Below are 20,126 nucleotides of genomic sequence, written 5' to 3'. Positions count from 1 at the left end.
TAAACCAAGAACCATTAAGAAAAACAACAAAGTTTTGGTGACAATCGTAAAATTCACACCAGTCGATTAATAACGTTCAATTGCGTTGGCTTGACTTTATTAATACGATGACACGTGTGTTTTGAAGATAGTTTTCAAATCGAAGAAAAAAGGAGCCTAAATCTGTGATTCTTCTTGCTTTTCGTTTCTTTCGTTTGACGCCAGTGCACGTACAAAATTCACACCTTCCCCAGCGAGCTAGAGAGTTCACTTCGTTCTCGAGGCGAGCCAGGCAGATACATCTAACGTTGCTTTGAAATTTATCAGCGAGGCTAGATGTGGGTCAACCAGCGAGAGCACTCGCGAGCACGTCGAGTACCGAAGCTCGGCAGATATTTTTACGGGATCGGCAACCGGCTCGCAGCTGTGACTTTCCCCGATTGACCTCGCAACTCTATTCAACGAAACACTTTCAATAGTCATGGTGAAAAATGCGAGATATCGATCAAAATGTACGAAGATCCATAACCTGGTTACACGAGTTCACATCGATTTGCACGAGTTAGTCCTCCGGCGAAATCGGTATCGTTTCAAGGAAGCTGCATCTTCTTCAGACTCGTACAGAGTGTCGACGAATGTCACATATTTCATCAAAAAGAAGTCAAGAATTTTAGAAGAACGTCGATTCAAGATTCGTTTTTCGTTGATTCAGAAAATTCTCTCATCAAATGGAGTATAACTGAATAGAGAATCTTTGAATGGAAATTATTTGATGATGATCCATTCAATACACAAGGAAACATCTTGTACTATATTATAAGGAGGGTGTTACAATAAAAATTCGAAAATTCTGAAAAGATTTTAGTATACTAAGGACGTGATAATTTTTTAGATTTTTTCGTTGCAAATCCTATTTAATCTCTTGCGCTGGAACGAGAATTTTTTGTCCCAAAATTGCAATATTTTCTCAGTTTTAAATATATCTAAGCTCTATATATATATATATATATATATATATATATATATATAACCCAAGCAAAATAAATAATAAATTTATTTACTTCTCAATCATTTCTATTCAGTGACATCATACCGACGAGTTCAAAAAAAAAAAAGCGACGAATTATTGTATACGGTTTGGTCACTCGTTATGGTCCGCAATCAGTTGCCAGCGCAACTGTCGATGTTACAGATAAAATTAATCGATCCTTTCCACTAAACATGACTTTTAATAATCATTATTCACCGTGTAGAAACATTCTTTCGAACTTGACCATACTATTCGGTTAAGAGGGAATGGTAAACAGAGTGTAAATAAAATGGAAATGAAGAGAGCGAATTGGTAACGCATGGCACGTGATTTGCCTCGAGCGACTGAATTTTATATGTTGTTGCAGACAGACGCGAAAATATTACTAATTAATTGTTTCTTAATTACACTGTTGTTCAGTGTTCGACGTTTTAATTGGACGCGCGTTCGTTTGTTTTCAAGAATGTTTAATTGTTTGAGACTCGATAATAACAACGTGCGCGACGATAATTAGTTCAACTTTAATCACACACCGATGTTTCTAACGTTTTCGACTCGGATGCTACTTCAATTCCACTTTTCTAAGCAGTAATTCGTCCAATATTTTAACTTTTTCGAAAAAATCCACATTGTTTTTTTTATATTCGGTAACAAGCAAAATGTCTGTATATTACTCAAATAATTAAAACAGCTTTTGCCAAGAGACGAACGTTCTCAAAATAAAAGTTCTCGTAGTAAAATAGAACGTTCTCAAAGTAAAAATTCTACAAATTTGCCCGTGTACTTCACTTTTCCGTAATCTAATTTGTTACAAAATCATTACAAGAATATATTGAAACCACTCTGAAGCGGTGTCGTTCTAGCGAGCACGTTACGTGGCACAGTAAAGGTGTCACCAGTTGGACGATAAATTTCTCTGAGAGTAAGTTATTATCTGTCCGTAGAAACGAAAGAATGTAAGAAGCAGCGAATTACTATAAAAGCGATGTAATGACAACGTTACGCAACCGATTGTCTTACGTAAGATCCGCTCGGAGGCACTTCAGGTGCGGCACGTGCGGCATAGGTCGGCGAAAAGGGTTACGAGAAAGGTTGCCAAAGGAAAGGAGAAGGGGGTGGGTCAATGTTGGATAAGATCGTGAGAGAAAAGAGCTGATGTGTACGAGAAAAGTTTGCGGAACAAAAGGGGAGAATGCACTGCTACGTGACCGGCTTTCGCGAGCAAATCGAACGTCCAATAAACCCGACTTGCTATCTCTCCGCGGACTCCTACGGCCATCCAGAATTCACCGGTTCATTCTTTTACGCCTTTTACGTCTGTTCCTTCTCCCGACGTTTCTCGAGAATTGGACTCTGGATATCTTCGAGTATTGAGAAATTCCGAGCGAACTTAACTAAACTAAAATATAACACGTAGGAACAAATTTCGTGCGCCGTCAGTTAGAAATTCGGCTCACTTTTGTATGGAATTTTTCTACTACGAGCATCGATAACAGTATTCCTTACTTGGAGAAAATTTTTCAGCGTAAAATTTTAAATAGAATTTTTTTCAAATTTCTTGGATCCTATGCAACACGTAGTCGCACGCTGAATAATCACGAATGCGAGTTCGCTACGTGTGAGTGTTTTATGCTGGACTTTATTTTTCCACTGTTGTCTGTTACTCAATTTTAAAATTCTTTTAAAATTTAACTTTTCTGTTATTACGTCTTGGTTCTAGTTTTAGGATACTTGATCAATAAGAATTAACTGTGAATCATTAGAAAAATATAATCAGCTGACAAAAAGAATAACGTGAGAAAATTACGTGAAATATAAAAACTTTTTCTTTCTAGATACGTGTAAATTCTAATTTGCAAGACTATTACAATTGTATTGCAGATACCAATCAACAAAAGCATTTTGCTAATGATGATCAACTTAATTAACAAACGTTTCGTATTAATATCTAAAATGTATTTCCTATTTTTAGTTCTTTTATAACTCCATTATTAATTACTCTATAATTTAATATTAAATTTAATATTAAAAAATATTTATAACTCTAGAATCTTCCAAGTGAATTTCCGACGTTCATGTAATAATCATTAATCGAAATGAATTTATTGAAACGATCGAAGCAATTTGCGCGAACATTTAATGTTTCCCGCTGTGTAACTTCAAGACGTAACTTTCTCTAAATTAGCGAATTACAAAATTAGTGGACATTCTTAATTAGTTTTCCAATTAAAATGATATCCATCCAGCAGATCCATCCGTTTCATCCTTATGCGTTTGTTGCATTCGCTTGTCCTATTAAAGATTCATTTGACATGCATGGAAAAAATGAAATACACAACGTATGCACAACGACTACGCAAGATAATGCTACGAGGATGCTTTCCAAACTTATATTACGAGGGAAGAAACTCAATTAAAATCCTATAAATAGACAATAACATCCTAAATTTAGAGAGCTCTTCAGTTCCAAAGGTGATAAATCGATTTACGATTTTCTGCTTTAATAAACGCATTCAGAAGATGCACATGCAACGCAACGATTAAATGGTACTTCGACGTTTCTGATAGTCAGGCAATATAAAATCACGTCGTGTGTGATTATAACGAGAATCTAACATATCTGTACGATTTTACGCTCACAGCAATCGCGGTTTTACTTCGAGGCTTGCACGAGAGAATCTACTCGTTAAGGTCCCATTCCCAGCGAGATCTTGTGAACTTAATGAGCGGACAAGCGGAAACAACCGCGTCAGAAAGAATCGATTCCAGCCTCTCGTATGTAACTCTCGGAGAAACTTTTATCAATTCGCTCGAAGTTTCAATTAACGAGACCCGAGCTAATTAAATAACTCTCTCGGCTGTTTTCCATTTCTCTCGTAAAATCAGCTTTACTCGAATAAACAGCAAATATCTTTATGCAGACTTGGAAACTTTAATGCAAATTTACTAACGTGAATTTAAAAGAACGCATGTAATCATGAATATTAATTACTTGCAGAAATTTTTACAGAAATAGAGCGATGTTAAGTAAGGTTAATCGTAACATTTATACGCTTCGTGCAGTGGGGGGAAAAAAAAGAGAAAGATGATTCTTTTTTTTTATTTTCTCCCAGAAATCCTTCAAGCGACGGAGAAAGTATCTCTGTATGTGATTATCAAGAAACGGACCACGTTGTAGTATATCGTTAATTCTGCGAACGACGTAATAAAGTTTCAGCGACTACACGATCTTTCTCTTCTTTCATTGCGCTTCTATGCGCAAATTGCAATGCAAATCACTTATTTAAAAACAAATGCGGTAACTCGTGAGAGAGTTGCGAGTGTTTTGCAAAGTTCAATGCTAATAATGAGCTAATAATAATGATTTAATGTAGGCAATCGAGTAAGCATTCGGTCTATGATGTCGGATCGGATTTAGGATTTTATAGAAAGAGATTTTTGAACGAAAACTGGCTGTATTGAAAATACAATGACGAACGCGAACCAATAGTTCACGATAATTCTCAGATTCTGTCAGACTCGACAATGTTTCACTACGCTCGTTTAAAATTATTCACGCGTAAAAATTTGATAGCAATTGGAAAGCGATATTAGAAATGGAAGCTTGACCACTTGCGCTGATTGCGGACCATAACGAGTGAGCAAACCTTGTACAATAATTCGTCGCTTTCTTCTTGAACTCGTCGATACAATATCACTGGATAGAAGTTATTGAGAAGTGATAAGTTTATTATTCGTATACTTGAATGTACTTAAAACTGAGAAAATATTGCAATGTTTGGGACAAAAAAAGTTCTCGACGTCTGTGGGCACGTCATTCCAGCGCAAGAGGTTAAAAAATAGTTTTTAATAAAGTTTCGAAAGTACATTTTCGTATAACTCGAAATCCTCTGCGTTAAACACGTTGCTACGAAATCACAGAATTTCGCTCTCGCGAAATCAGACTCTCCTCGGGAAGGAGAACTCTCGCCCCGAGGTGTACTTGCATTACCACAGAACTTCAAGGTTCGTTGGGAATTTCGTTTAAAGATCTCGCGCTTTCCAGCGTGGCGGTCATTTATTAATCGCGAGCGATCCCATGGCTGGCTGAGCCACAATTAGAGAACCACGCGATCGTTTGCGCCACGGTGTCGTTGAACGATCGCCTCGTCTTGCGCGGCAGTCTCCCCTTTTGCGTGGCCAATTTCATGGTCAACGAGCGGCGCGACGTCGCGATGAAGAAATCGAAGAAATCGGTACGAACGAGGCAACCCGCGATGCACGCGGACTCGAGCGGAATGCTATTAATTATTAACTGCAGGATCGACGATAAGCTTAATTACAAAGGGACGCTGATGTAGGTGTATATATATATATACGTCGCGTGGGCGTGTTACGCCGATATGATCGAACGCAGGAGAATCCCGGAGCGCCGGCGGAAATCGCGGCGGGGCGCTGAATTAACGAGCGCTTTGAGAATCCGTCCGCAACCACGCGCAAGCTGAGAAACCGACGTCCACGGACGTGTTTGTGCCCCGATTTTTTTCCCCCCCGTCGTTTCGAGAACGCGATCGCTAACCGAGCTAGGTGGAAAACGTCGTTTCTGCGAACGCGTGCACGACACCGTGCGATATACCAGCCAGCTAGGAAAATTTAGAAAGGGAGAGATTTCTACGGCCGTGCGCGCTTCAGTTCGTGAACATCGTGTGACTTGCTCGTGTTCTTTGAATTCGTTCAGATACGTGGCACGAGATAAACATTCGACGTGTGAAAGAAGAATCCTGCTTTAATCCTGCTACGGTCTTTCAATTCTTATGTATCGGTCGTATTAAATGTTCCTTAATTATGTTATTATTTAGAACGATATTAACTATTTCTTATTCAATTCGAAGTATTTATTACAAGTAATTTTATTAAATAATAAATTAATATTAAACTTTGGTTTATGTCTGTGAAAATTAATAAATTTTTATATAATATTTGATAGTATAGTATAATAAATTAATAAATTTTTGTATAATATTTGATAGTATAGTATAGATATTATTATTAAGGAAAATTATTTTTTATTTTAAATTTATTAAAAGTTTGCAAATATTTTGTTATTAGAATTATTTGTTTTAGGTTTTATTTTTAATTTATTATAATTAATTTAATCAACGTTCGAATAGACAGAAAGATCTTTTGAATCAGTAACATTTAATAAAGAAAAATTACTATCGTATCAACAGCGGTTATACTTTGTTTTTTAAATTAAAAATGGAGCGAGACTGACAGAAAATAGAAACTGTGAATGTCTTTAGAATTTATCATTATTCAAAGAATTTAAAAACTTCGATGTGCGCACTTCAGTTAGTTAGTTAAAAACTCAATAATCATTATAATAGAAGAATATTATATATTGAAATTTTTAAGACCAAAGAAGATGAAGAAACCAACCATACAAATACACTCCAGAGATACATTCCATTTCGACAATTATTTTCAACAAACTTAACTTTTCAATAAAAATTCTAGATATAGTATTCAATTCTGACGAATGTGGTTCAAAGTTTTCGAAGAAATTTTCTCGCTCACTGTCAATGACACTGATCGGGCTTTCGTCGATTGCCTCGTAAGACAGTTCACAGCAAGGTGCTCGATCGATCGTAGACAAGTCGCGATGGTTTGTACTTTCACGTGACCTTGGAAACTTAACCCGGAGTGGAGTGAAACGGCAGCTTTGAAACGATCGACCTTACATGACGCAGGTATGACCGCGCTTAATTCAATTTCCTTCCGGACGTGATTTCAGCTTCGTCATCGGACTGTACCAGGTTTCTCGGTGGTCAATCGGATAAATCGCGCGTATCACGCGATCATGTTGATATTCCGCGACGATGAAAATGACCTGATTTACCGTCGATAGCAAAATTGATGTCAATACGACGGCGTCGAACACGAACCGGAAGTCGAGGTGAAACGCGTCGACGATCATTGCAAGAATGCATAAAGTTAAGATCCATTAATCGATACTGACATTCAAGTGCTGATATTTGACGACTTTTCAACGTAATTGTCACTGACTGTTTACTGACTGTTTCAATCTTTAGAAAATCAATTCAGTTGTTGTCATTGTTACTGTAATTTGATGAGAAAATTTGTTAGAACAAAATTCCGCACGCTCTGTAACTTTTATCATAATGAATCTGTCGTTCGCCTAACGATAAAAACTTGAAGAGCATAATTTTAGAGGTAAACACATGAATTAGTGATTATCCAAACATTGAGTATACTTAAGTTATACAAGTGTCGAAAATATTTTTAGAAAAAGATCAGTGAAAATGTGATTCACACTTTTGCGTGCCTTTGAAAATAAAAGTTGAAATGCCTCGGTGAAACGTCTATCATTCGAACGATCCAAGTAAAATTTTCTCCAATTAAAAGTGTTCGTATACCGTGGAAATTATTTGTATATTTATTTTGAGATCCAATTAAAAAATTTTAATCTCAAGTAAAATCTTGAAAATCAAAACTTAGTCTGAGGAAACTAAAAATCAGGTAGATTAAAACTGATATTGGATTCGTTGCGCAATTTTTGATGAAGTTAAACTATTGTTTTCTTTTTCTCCACAAAACGTGTAGAAAGTCAATAGTTTGAAATAGTTCGTTGATCCTTAATTACACTCTTTTCTTTCGCTTCGTTCGATTTGTTCCAATTAAAGCATTTAATTGTTTGTTGCAAGTCGAATGAATTGAAGATTTCAGAGAATCATAATTTAGAATAACTGTAAGTGATACAAGCAAAGGATCATAATTTAGAACAACTGTAAGTGATACAAGCAAAGGAATATATTGAAAAATCGACAACAATCGATTCTTATTCTATTTGAGAACTGCAAATTATGCAAACTGAATTCGGATTTTCGCTACAGTTTACAACAAAGAATAAAAATAAATATTTAATAGACAAACTAGAGGCAATATAATTTCATTATATGATTGATAAATATTTTTGCCTCGTATTTTTTCAGAAATACATAAGTATATGTTACTTTACTTACACAGTCTGACTATACTAGAAAATAATCAATGAAAATTATGTTTTAAAAATTTATCTACATACTTCTAAGTTTTTACAATTAATAAAATACAAGCTAAATTACAAAATACTCCAAAATATAAATAATAATAATAAATTACAAAATACTCCAAAATAGAAATAATAATAATAATGATATAGGCTACTTCTATAATGGCAATATATGATTGAAATCTGCTTACTTCGAGTTTTCAACAGCTAATTAACGTCTAATATCACTTAGATTAGCAAGAAGATATGAATTAATTCGTTTAAAACGACTTCCTCTGAAATCAGCGATCATCTTTCCCTTACGTAGAAAAATGAAACAACATTTCCTTCGTCGATTACTAGGTTACTAAAATCAGCAAACAAAGGAACAAGAATTGAAACAGAAACCGGCCACGATCCGCTAATAAAACGAAGTGAAAAGAGGAACCGGATCGGCGAGTTATTTCAAGTACACATAACTCGATCCTCGAACTAAATTCAGATCGACACTTCTCGAGAGAAAACAAGAAGATCGGCAAACACACCTGATACCCGCGTTGCGCAACCAGCGAGTAACACGAACGCGCGAAAAACCGCTTCGCGTATCCAGCGCTCGCGAGATGAGACGTTTCGATATATTACGATCGCCGTCAACACCTTGTTTTCCATTCGACGGCCCGATTCTCGTTCCCTTGGCTTGCGAAACGCGTTTTTCATGGGCGTGAAATCGACACGTCGCGGAGATGAACGAGAGAACCTGTCTCCAGTAGCCAGCGACTGAATTTCACTTTCGCGAAAAAGTCTCGCGGAAAGACGACCGTGTTTGGGATAATCGATCACCAGCCCCTACACGTCGTTGCGTTTCCCTCGGAGCCCGACGCGATGCCTGAAACCGGTTTCTAACCTCGATCGTTTCTCGTCCGTTGCCGATCGCAATTTTTCACAAAAGTCTCTCCACTGTCACTGGACGATTCGATCGCGAATTCGACCGTTTTAACAGGTTCTCACCGATCAAATTGAACTGTAAGAGAACCGTTTCCGTGTTTTCAGTAATTTCGTAACTGCCTGTAACTTTGATACCGCTAATGAACGCTTCGTGTAGGTTTATGGCCACGATATCGTTAGACCGATAGACTTCCGATGGGAATTTATTGATACGATACGCTGCTCGTCTATTTAACTGGTTCAGGTATCCACTCTGTGGTTATCACGTCTTTGAGAGAATAATGTTTGCGTGTAATAAATGGTTATTGGCAGTATGGACGAGCGATAAAGCTGTAGGATCTATCGTTTTCGAGTTTAATTTATTAATTTATTCTCGAATTTCCAGAAAGGAGATGAATTATTTTATCTCCGGCAGCAGCTGGTTTCTCAACGAGTATCTTCTTTCAGAGATCGATGAGTTCGCGCCTTTTACTTTTAATGTTCGAATCGGTTGTCACAACTCGAGTCGCGAGTTGCGTAAAGGACAAAGAATCTGAACCAGCAAATAAATATAAATTGTTATTTTATGTAATAAAGTGTTTCGCAAGAAATAGACACTCAAGACTCCTTCTCCTGAGAGTATGTGCGTTTCTCATTACGTTACACGATAATATAGTCCGATGCTTGTTAAAGATAACGATGCTTCTTGAACGACCATCGAAGAATCTTCAAAGTACGCTAACTGGCGCTTCCTATTTATCTGATTATCCATCGTAGATAATAAATTCTAATAAACCTTTAAGCAGGTGCTTTTACGGAGCTAAATTTTAAATTTATCATTTCTTCGTTCAAAATTTCCACTCGAGGACACTATTGAACCAACTAAATTATTCACTTAAAATTCTGTAGTATTGTCTAGACGAATATTGTTTTATTTTCTGCATCATTAGCCAATCAAATATTTACTAATAATCTTTTATAATAGAAATTGTAAAATTACAAGTCGGTTATATTCACTTTTACACTCATTGAGTATTTACTTAACCAACATAACCAACAGTATAATTTATTCCTCAAATTCATTCAAAGGAGGAGCAAATATCATCGTCCGCGAGGACAATGATCGGTTCAAAGACCGGACGATTATATCGAATAATACGAACGAATTTCAGCCCTGGGAGACGTCGTCTGCGAAAGTAGCTGTGTGAATCGATTAGGCACAGAGCGTAGGCCTTTTCGTACCAGCGTTTTCGCTTCGTTGAGGTAATCGAGCGATGGCTAGCTAGACGGGTTGAATGAGATCGAAACGAACAGTCACTTCAAATGCTTAACGACTGTGGAATAACGCGATATCCTCGACGAATTGTAATCAAACGGATGACGCACGATCGCGTACGCTCTTGTATACTATTATTAGACTGCACTTGTTTACGCAAATTCACATTTTTATGGATACAACGAAAGAAATAGAATTCAAGTGGAAATTTATTTCACATAGGAGATATAATGAAATAATTTGGGTATATTGTTATAAATAGTATCTCTCGCGTAATTATATGAGAAGCAATAAAGAAGGGAAAAAGACTTAATAAAGCAAAATTTAATGATTTCGCATGGTACATGCACGATTTAGATATATGCCTATTTTAAAAGTAGACATGTTTGAACAAATTTTAGTTTTATAAGCTGAACTATACATGTTTTACACTCTGGTGAATGAAAAGTATCTTATTTTATTAATAAACCCGTCTGGATGATTCAATTGCATGAAACGCCATTTTTAAGTTTCACGCAAATAAATAAACATCAACAATCCGGCAATTAACGAATGAAAGAGAAAGCGTACTATAAATTCATTTAAACGTGCCGATGTTCGCTGTATTGAAACAATGGAATTTAAAACCGTATACTTCGCATCTTCAGAAAAAAGTGAATCGCATTATACTTTATTATATCTCATCATTTCTTCGTAGTTTCTTTTCTCCATTACAATAGACAATACTTGTAAATTAACGAGAGGAAAGTCTCCTTTCATTTCTCGAAAGGACCGGAAAATCAATCTGAGAATAAATTCGACGGATAAAATCAATTAACTAGGAAGGAAGGAAAATAAAGATCACATAATTGCCGTGACTAATCTGCGAATAAACCTAGTAAGAATAAGAGAGAAGTGTACAAAATTGTAAATGGTGAAAATCCTTGACTTTCTTGTAGATTGATTTCAATGAATTCGCAGTGCGATTTTTACTTCAAGAAAATAGATTTAGAACTAGAAATGTACATTAAAACTAACAAGATGCTTTTTTCATATAACCCCAAATAAGAATTTGACAGTTTACTTGTAATTTAGGTGTATTATACTCTGATTCGCTGAACAGCGAATGTATTAAAGTCTAGTAACTAAAAAACTAAACTGACTGATATTAAAAAAAAACTCCCTGAAAACAGAGAAATTATAAAACTCTAAATATTTCTTTCAATTTGTCCAGACCATCACCTGACATTTAGTTCAGTTCACGATGATACATCTCGTGCTTTGTCAACAGCAGCAATGTCGGCATCCTTGAGACGAAAACCCGAGGAAAAGCGAGTAACTGTAAGAGTAACTGTAAGAGTGCACAGAGGAGAAAATAGAGTGTCAGAGGAGAGAATATTTAGGGACACCGATGATAACGAACGAAACTCAACGAAACTCGAGCTCAGGACGGCCTAGTTGTCACGTCGATGACACTGATGACACCGAAACCGGGTTAACGCGTACGTGCTGGAGCATTGCACTTTGCTCTAATAGACTCGCGGTGTACAACGGGCAAACTGAAACGCGAAGTGCAATTCGTTTCGAATGCAAACTGCGTGTAATGTTGACGAGAGTAAACGTAATGCGATAAATTGTCATATTCAACTTGAACGAGATCGTGGAAAAATACGAACTATTAATTTAGTGCGTGTGTACGAACTATTGCATCTGAAAGAAAGGACTCACTTGTTTAACATTAAATTCTCAATGTTCAGAGATTCTTATTTGGTTTGTGCCGCTTGCTAGATGCTGTTATCGATAATTTAAAGATATATACATTGGCAGAAAGTTTCTAATTATATCTATCGTGTTATCTATACCTTATCGATAATCGTTGTGACCTACTTTCTTAAAATATAGACGAAAAAATTATTTAACGTAAAATGACATTGATTATTAATACAGTTTTATTTGGATTCTTATGTTACTGGAATAGAATGTTTGCTGGTAACAAATGATTTTTCACTCAGAAAATCAAGAATGAAATAAGATTTTTTTAAGAAATCACTTGTTATACTGTATTACGTTGGTTTAACAACGAGAAAAACTAACGATGCGCGTTCTCCCAGAACAGAATTAACTAATTTCCGTTTCTTCTGCATTTCTAAAATTGCGCACGCCAATTCAGAAAATAACAATTTCCTGTTATATGTATTTCCGTGCAAGGACATCCAACCACAATGAAAATTGTTCCTTCGACTCGCCATACCACCAACTCGCAATACCATGCAACCATTATACAATAGCTCGGAAAGGAAAGGTATGCAAATAAAAGAAGAAAAACTTACTGCTGTCGGGAACAATATCCTATTACGATTCAGCTTCTTTGCTCGCCGAGGGCCAGCCACGGTGTATTTCAGCAAAGGAGCAGGCCACTGTCGTTAACCACGCTTCGCTTAATTATTCGCACCGTGCGCGACGGGGCTCGTGTCAAAAGGAGTCGTTAAAATTGTGCATGTCAGCGGCAAGACTGCCACGACGAGAAAAATGAGCAGAAAACCAAAGCGTATGCACGCCCGTTCGGAGAACGATCCGCTCGTGTAACTGTCCATGTGCCCGACTGCTTCAACACGGATCCCGTGTGCCCTCTAAATATTCAGAAGACATCGCTTCTGGAATGTCGCTCTCGTTATCAGTGAAAGTTGCACAGTATAAATAAATATGCGAAAGGTGAACGCGTTAGCAGAAACGTTTCGAGGAATGTCGAGCTGCTTTTGTATACATGGAGCGTTGTGCTAGATATTTACATACATGCACACACTACTCATCAGTAGAACTGTATTCCTATTTTCATAAGGCGGTGGAAAGAAATAATTATTAATTGCAAGATTTTGACGAACACTACGAAAAATAATTATGAATCAGATACTGTAGAAATGATTGATAATTGGCTGAATACTAACATATTTTCTGCAACTACAAAATTAATCGTAATTGACCCTCTCTCTTTGATAATATAGTGTAATCTATTGCTTATCTTTATATGCAATTCTTGAAAATATGCATTCTGTTATCTTATCAAGATCTTGCCTCGCATTTCTTTCAACTTAACGCATCAGATCGTTAATGACGCAAAAATAAATTGATATATAACAAACTTACCGCAGGCTAACTTCTTCTAGTACATCCACCCAGCAATGCTGCAAACTGTCGTTTCTGAAAATGGAGAAGACAGTATTGTAATTAAATACATATTTTTTAAACACAAATGTTCAAACAAATGTTCCTTATATTTTGTTAATATTTCAGACGCGTTATATTTATTCAAGACGCCTTGAAAAATAGCTCATCGTATGGTAGACTATTCATAAAATACAATGACAGCGGCCAATTCTTGCATAACATACGTTTAGAGCTTAAACGAGTTTAATTGGCTCTCGCATTGTTTTTCGACCGGACAAGCTAATAAAAGGGTTCGCTCGAAAACTACATTCTTCGAATATCAAAACGAAAATAAAATAATGGCGCAAAAGCTATTATTAAATGTTGAACATTTTTAAATCAATTTCATGACAATATATATTTATTAAATTTGTTACTTAATATAATTACTTTTATATTATAACACATTAAGATTTTTCTAAGGACTTTTTATAAAATAAGTATTAAAAAGTATTACTAGTTCGATCTAAAAGGAACTTCAATTAAAATTCGAAGAAAACTCGAACTTTCACTTAAATTCAACACAAAAATCGTAATAACTATACAACACGAAGGAATTTATCATTCTAGCAATCAATAAAGTTCAAATAAGAAAGTTAAGCTAGAACTAGCCACACCTGTGTGTGCTTTTCCAATTTATCTTACGTTAAACATCTACGACTTTATAAAACTGGTAAAATTCAATTGTTTCACCTTCATGGAATTGATAATACGTACATACATTCCTCTACTTGATATTAAACAATAATTCCTCATGGCACATCATCACTCACTCGAATTGCCACTCCTATAAGACATCACGAAACAGATAACATGTTTAATCATATCATAGGACGAAGAAGTTCCATCATCGGTCTAGTATGAAATATATTACGTAGGTTTTGCGAGTCGCTCGGCTCGGGTCACACGAAGACGAGGTCAGTGTAGTATAATGTCCTTGTGCCATATCGCGGTTCATGTTCTCATAGAGTCGATTGAAACGAAAGCACCGACACTCTAGAAACGAAACCAGGTTTCGCGCGTTCAGCGAAACTTCACGCGTTTGTCTCCTTTTTGGACGATTGTTACCAGAGACCGAAAGCGATAGAACGGCGATACGATTTGCGATTCCACGGGGAAAAGGGGCCAACAGCCACTACGAACATACGGAGAGAGTGCATTTACGATTACGACAAAGGCCGTTGCACTCAAGTGCATCGAACCTGTCGTTATTCGCGGTTCGACGATCCGGCATGAACGATTTTTCGACGAATGAAAATCGACGACGCTGAAGAAATTGCTAAGCCATCAGGGAATTCGGAGAAGTGGAAATAAAGGGAGTGAGGAAGCTGCAGAAAAATATTTAATTTGCAATAAGAAGTTAAGAAAAAATTGATGGAAATTGAAAACTCTAGAGAGTTTCAAAGACAATAAAATTCAGGTTTTTAACAAAATTGAAATTTTTATACAATTCAAAGAAAATAAGGATTCGAAGAATTATTGAATTCTGAGAATTATACTCAGAAACAAAAATTTTCTAGAAAGTTTAAAAAGAAAATAAGAATAAATTTCGTAGGAAGAATTTCACCATGAGATAATACCTTTGTATCTGTAATTTTTACAATCGTTTTTAAACATCTCTTCATTTATTCAAAATGCAATTTGTACCTAGCATTTACTACTAATTATTAATTGTCCGATTTGTAGCTGCAGCTTTTTCCGCATAATTTTATAAATGACTACCTTCATTTGCGATATGATAGATGATGAACTGAACCTAGCAATCATACTTTCACTGTCAGATATTAAGTCTCGAACGTTCATATTGCACATACACAGACACTACATATACACAGATAATACGATAATTGTTAAACTCTTTAGTTAATCTTTTTGAATAATTTAATTGGAGAATAACTTAAATGAAAACTCATTATCTATAATTATTAATTTCTATAATTAATTCATTAGCTATAATTATTATTATTAATAATAAGAATTATCTGTTATAGTCAAAAGTGGTATTAATTTTGTTCAAACATTACTTGAAATATCCATCACTTTTTGCTTGTAAATCGATTACCGTTAAGTGGAATCGTATTCAGAAATGGTTATTTGTCGCATTAAGTTTCATTATATCGTTTTTACATAGCCACAAAATGAAACTTAAGTTATTACACGAGCAGATGTTTTCTTTAAAATGTATTTTAAAAACGCTGTCCCTGTTTTAGAATTTCGCTCCACGTAATAAGATAATAACAACTTCGATTTCACAAAGAGTTTTATATTTGATTAACAATTGAATACTTATCGGAAATGAATTGTAATCTTCAATAGCCTGTCACATTTCAACCAGTAAGTAACAATGAATATGTTACCTACTTCACATATAAAGGAAAAAGAGAAAGTTGTTTCAGAAAATTCTTCAAAGAAAGAAACAAATAGAATATCATTTATCACAGCTATGCTTCTTATCATGCACGTCAAAGCATAATTTGCGACATGATCAAGATTTTCAATGCCGACCTACTGTGCCAAATCATAAACCGACTTAACGAGACCAATTTTCCTGTGCATCGCGATCGACAAACAGGACATCACGAAAGAGAAAGATCGTGTTGCCGTGGCTCACAAAATCCCTGGTACATAATTTGTAGCGGGGAAATCATTCAGGGCAAGCCGCTTAGAGGGATCGTAAGTATTACTTACTCCTCGTTAAAGTCTGAAGATGACATCGTCGACGTCCACCGTTAACAAACTACTTGCGCCAACAATGCGAAAAAATAGAGTGGTCTTTCTCGGCCCACGTACATTCACCGGAGCACTTCAGTCTCGCTTTGGGCTATTACTACATTAACAAGTCACTTCGTGCTTTTATACAGCACCGACACTCCCCGATAAGAGTTCTCCTGATGATAGTAGGCTTGTATATACCTCGCCGGTACGCCGGCAATTTCTCATGGCACAGTGCAATTGATTTTTATCTTTGTGTAACAATTGAGTCACATCTAACATATCTATAAAAAAAAAAAAAAAAAAAAACGGTATCACGAAAGTGAATATTTTGATTAAAACGGATATTCTCTTAAATAAAATATAAAATTTCATGAGTATTACAAAATACTATGCTTTTTCCACCATCAGTAATTGCATTTAGTTTGTCGATAATCGAATGCACTTACTTTTTTTCTATTCTATAAGAAATAAAAGATATATAAGAGATACAGTTACCTAATTTCTTCGTAATTCGAATTCTTTTTACAATTCTTCAGCAAGATAACCTCAACGCGAGACTTCAAATCACTGTTTCAAATCGCTGCCAACTGAAAAATGATTTTTGGCGCCAATCGTAATTAATGTCTCACTTTACCGAGAAATTTCTCTCTATAGATAACTATGTGATTTCGATACACCAGATTTACTACTAGATGCCGCAACGAGCAAATTTCACTAGATGTAGACAGAAGTATCACTACGAAAATTAAACACATATAAATATGTTACAAGTGGATTGAAAAGTGGAGCAGAACTTCTAAATAGCAATAGTGCACGTCATCACTTCGAAAGTGTTAATCGTGAAATTGAACGACGTTTCCGTTTATATGGTACTCTTGAGAGAACTGGTTTATTACCGTGCTACATATATATCTAAATCTAGCGTGCGTATCGCTTAAAACTGCATTTATCACGATTAAATAGTGTTTGCTACTGAGAGCATGATAACGATAATGAAAAGACGCCAACGTATTTTCGCTTTTAAGATCAGGTGAAACTAGAGCTTGACACCAATATGAAAAACGTCCTAATTTATTAATGTTATTTCACATACTATATTTTTGAAGTTGTATCGGCAATGCAAAAAGAAAGAAAGAAACATAGAAAATCAAACAATTGTAAGTATTTCAAATTTTCTCTTTCTATGACTTTACGAACAATTCAATTTCTTATGAAAACAGTAAAATAATTGCTAGAAAATTTATTGTTGTAATTAGAAAGTTAACTAGGTTATGAATAATAATATCGTAAAATTTATATTGAATTATATATGTCTAATAGATTGTGTATAAATATCGTAAATAAAGAAGGCTAGTTGTGTATAAGTATCGTAATTAAAGAATGCTGAAAATACTTACAGTTATCCTTGCCTGCATTACCGACAGTATATGTTTGTGCACACATACATGTTCATATAACCTTAGATATTGTTTTAATGAAAAATTCAAAAGTTATAAATAAATTTTACTTTGTAATTTCCTACATAAAATATTTTAAAGAAATATTGTCACATTAATTTAAAATTGAACTAAATCTATTAAAATTTGTACTAATTCAAATACAAAATTCAAAATTTTAAACGACTGAACTTTACGAACAATGTGATTGGTCAGTCATACCACTGTAGTCAATACAATCTTTATAAATTACAATATTGAAATATTTAATTAAGAAGAAATATTTTAATTAAGAACAAATAATAAATAAATTTTAATATTTTAATTGAAAAAAATAAATTACGGACGAAATATTAAGAAATATAATCATTTCTTCAAATTTCAGGAAATGTACAACATTTTAATTTCGCGCGCAAAGCAGTGTTGTGTTGACTGGAAGAGCAATCGAACGTGTCACTCCCAAGTACGTAATTTTCACTGCATTATATGTGTTTATTTGATAATTTATTGGATATTATTGTAAAGAAATTAAACAATCTTTCGTGTTTGTTGTGCAGTATTTTAGTATTTTTCTAAGCGAAATGGTTCTCATTAAATTAGATTATGAATTCATTCAAATTATAATTCGCGAAGTTAGAGTCAGTGAGCCCGCCCAGTGTTACTCAAATGCGAGCGTTGATAGTTTTTTGCTTTTCTTTTTTCATATTTTCTCTTGTTCAATATTCGTTTTCGGTATTAGAGTCAGTGCTCAAGTGGATAAAGCCTCTCCAGGAAATCAAAATCGTAAGTAGTTTTATATATCTTTATATACTTAGTTAGTCAAATTTAACAACAAAGTTAATGTTTTACGTTTTGTTGCAGACGCTTCACAACATCAAATTTTTTCTACTTTTTGAGAAATATCCAACGGTGGCTCTAAAGCCAAGAATGTAAGAATCTTTTATTATCTTCAACTTACGATTGTACTTTTCTTTTAAATACAGATTCTAATGTGTTATGTTTTGTTCCCAGATCCTCTACAGCCTTCTCAGTTCCCCTTATCTTCTAAGAATCTTACGATGCCTCAAAAGTTAAGAATGTAAGCACTTTACCACGAAATAATTCTATTCTCTGCAATTCTCTTTCGATTGAAGTCTAGTGTAAAATTATTATCCTAATTTTTATCATTATTAAAATTTAAATTTTTACAAATAACACCGTGTCTTTATGCCTTTAGAAATTCTTCATGGCGACTTTCCTTGGTTCGGTGCAGCATCGATGATAACGTTCTTCACATCTGTGAGTCGCATGCATTTACGTTCCTCCGGTTACTCAATCATGTCGTAGGACGAAAGGTCCGAATCGGCACGAGTGATTGGTTGTATACGTAGAATTTTTGATGAGCATAGTGACCGCGGGTATTTTTTATACCTGTGAGTAGTAACATTTTTTTCAGGTTTTTTATGTATTAGATCAGGATAGGACTTCTTGCACATCGCGATTTTAAATAATTAGAATATATATAACAATTAGAATAGATATAGTTATAACAGTTACTCATAAAATCAAAATATCTTCAATATAAGTATTTGCAAAAATAAAATATCCATATGAATAGATAAATCATAAATATTTATAAATAATTATTATTAAAACAATTTTGTTTGAGCATTTCATAGTGGAGAAGACGGATAGCCTCCGACTTCGTTGTTGAAAAGATGTAGTTATTTATATATATTTTGTTGTAATAATTAATAACTGTTATAATAATTAATAATGCCCAACTTCATTTTCCTTTTTATAATAGTATTGAATGATTGAATTGATTGAATTTTATAATTATGAACTTCAATTATGTATTGTTCAATTATGAACAATTTGAAATATTGTTAATAGATTAGAATTCTTTTCGTAGAAAAATCTATGAAATTTTATGTGCAAGAAGATATTTCGCGACAGACAGATTTTTGAATCAAAGCAATAAGTTTGAACACTGCTTTTGCATTTTCGAAAATGTGCTTTGATGAAGAAGTCGCCTGAGGTTATTTCTATTAATATTTAATTTAGAGTCAATTGTTTGATTTTGATCGTTTCAGTCAGTTATTAAATTTCATAGTATCTTTTTTAATAAATTCAATTCTTGTTCGTGGTCCTCATTCTCTTGCAATTTCAATAATTTCTAAAAGAGTAGAGTTATTAGAGTTTGAAATAAAATAATGCAATAATCCGTTAGATACAAATTACACAAACTAATCATTTTTTTAGTTCAGGATTTTCAGGTTTAACCCTTTCCGTGTTCATTATCAGGATCTCACTCACGTGCCCAGGTGCTACTTGGGTGGGTGAAAGACATTGGGCACGATGATCATAGTTTGTAATTTTATAAAAAATTTTTCAGCGACTGACAGTGTGTTAGTGTATCGTGCACGACGTATTTTCCGCATATGTGTGTGTGGTTAGGATGTGGAATTGCGTCGTTTCTATTGTCCCATTCATTATAAATATTTAAAATATTTAAAATACGAGTTTATTACAATAAACAAATACACTACAATTGTATTATTAATTATACTA

The 20,126-nt window shown here is 34.7% G+C and overlaps 1 protein-coding gene across 4 annotated transcripts in view; it reads right to left on the bottom strand.

Annotated features, from left to right (window-relative positions):
• LOC122536525 (repressed by EFG1 protein 1-like) overlaps positions 1–16,253 on the bottom strand; it is a 74,542-nt gene extending 58,289 nt beyond the window's left edge. Inside the window, exons 1-2 of one of the 4 annotated variants that reach the window (XM_043668959.1) lie at positions 16,111–16,253; positions 13,363–13,416 (exon numbers count right to left, since the gene is read on the bottom strand). In XM_043668959.1, coding sequence (XP_043524894.1) covers positions 13,363–13,416; positions 16,111–16,136 — 80 coding nt within the window. In that variant the 5' untranslated portion in view covers positions 16,137–16,253. Of the gene's footprint in view, positions 1–12,548; positions 12,813–13,362; positions 13,417–16,110 lie in introns of those variants that run through there. The other 3 variants (XM_043668951.1, XM_043668954.1, XM_043668957.1) reach the window with 3 other exon arrangements.
• Between the last annotated feature and the right edge of the window lie 3,873 nt (positions 16,254–20,126).

Source organism: Frieseomelitta varia, unplaced genomic scaffold (genome assembly GCF_011392965.1).
Source record: "Frieseomelitta varia isolate USP_RPSP 00005682 unplaced genomic scaffold, Fvar_1.2 scaffold_845, whole genome shotgun sequence".
NCBI classification, from domain to species: domain Eukaryota; kingdom Metazoa; phylum Arthropoda; class Insecta; order Hymenoptera; family Apidae; genus Frieseomelitta; species Frieseomelitta varia.
This window is presented reverse-complemented; position numbering and strand designations above follow the sequence as displayed.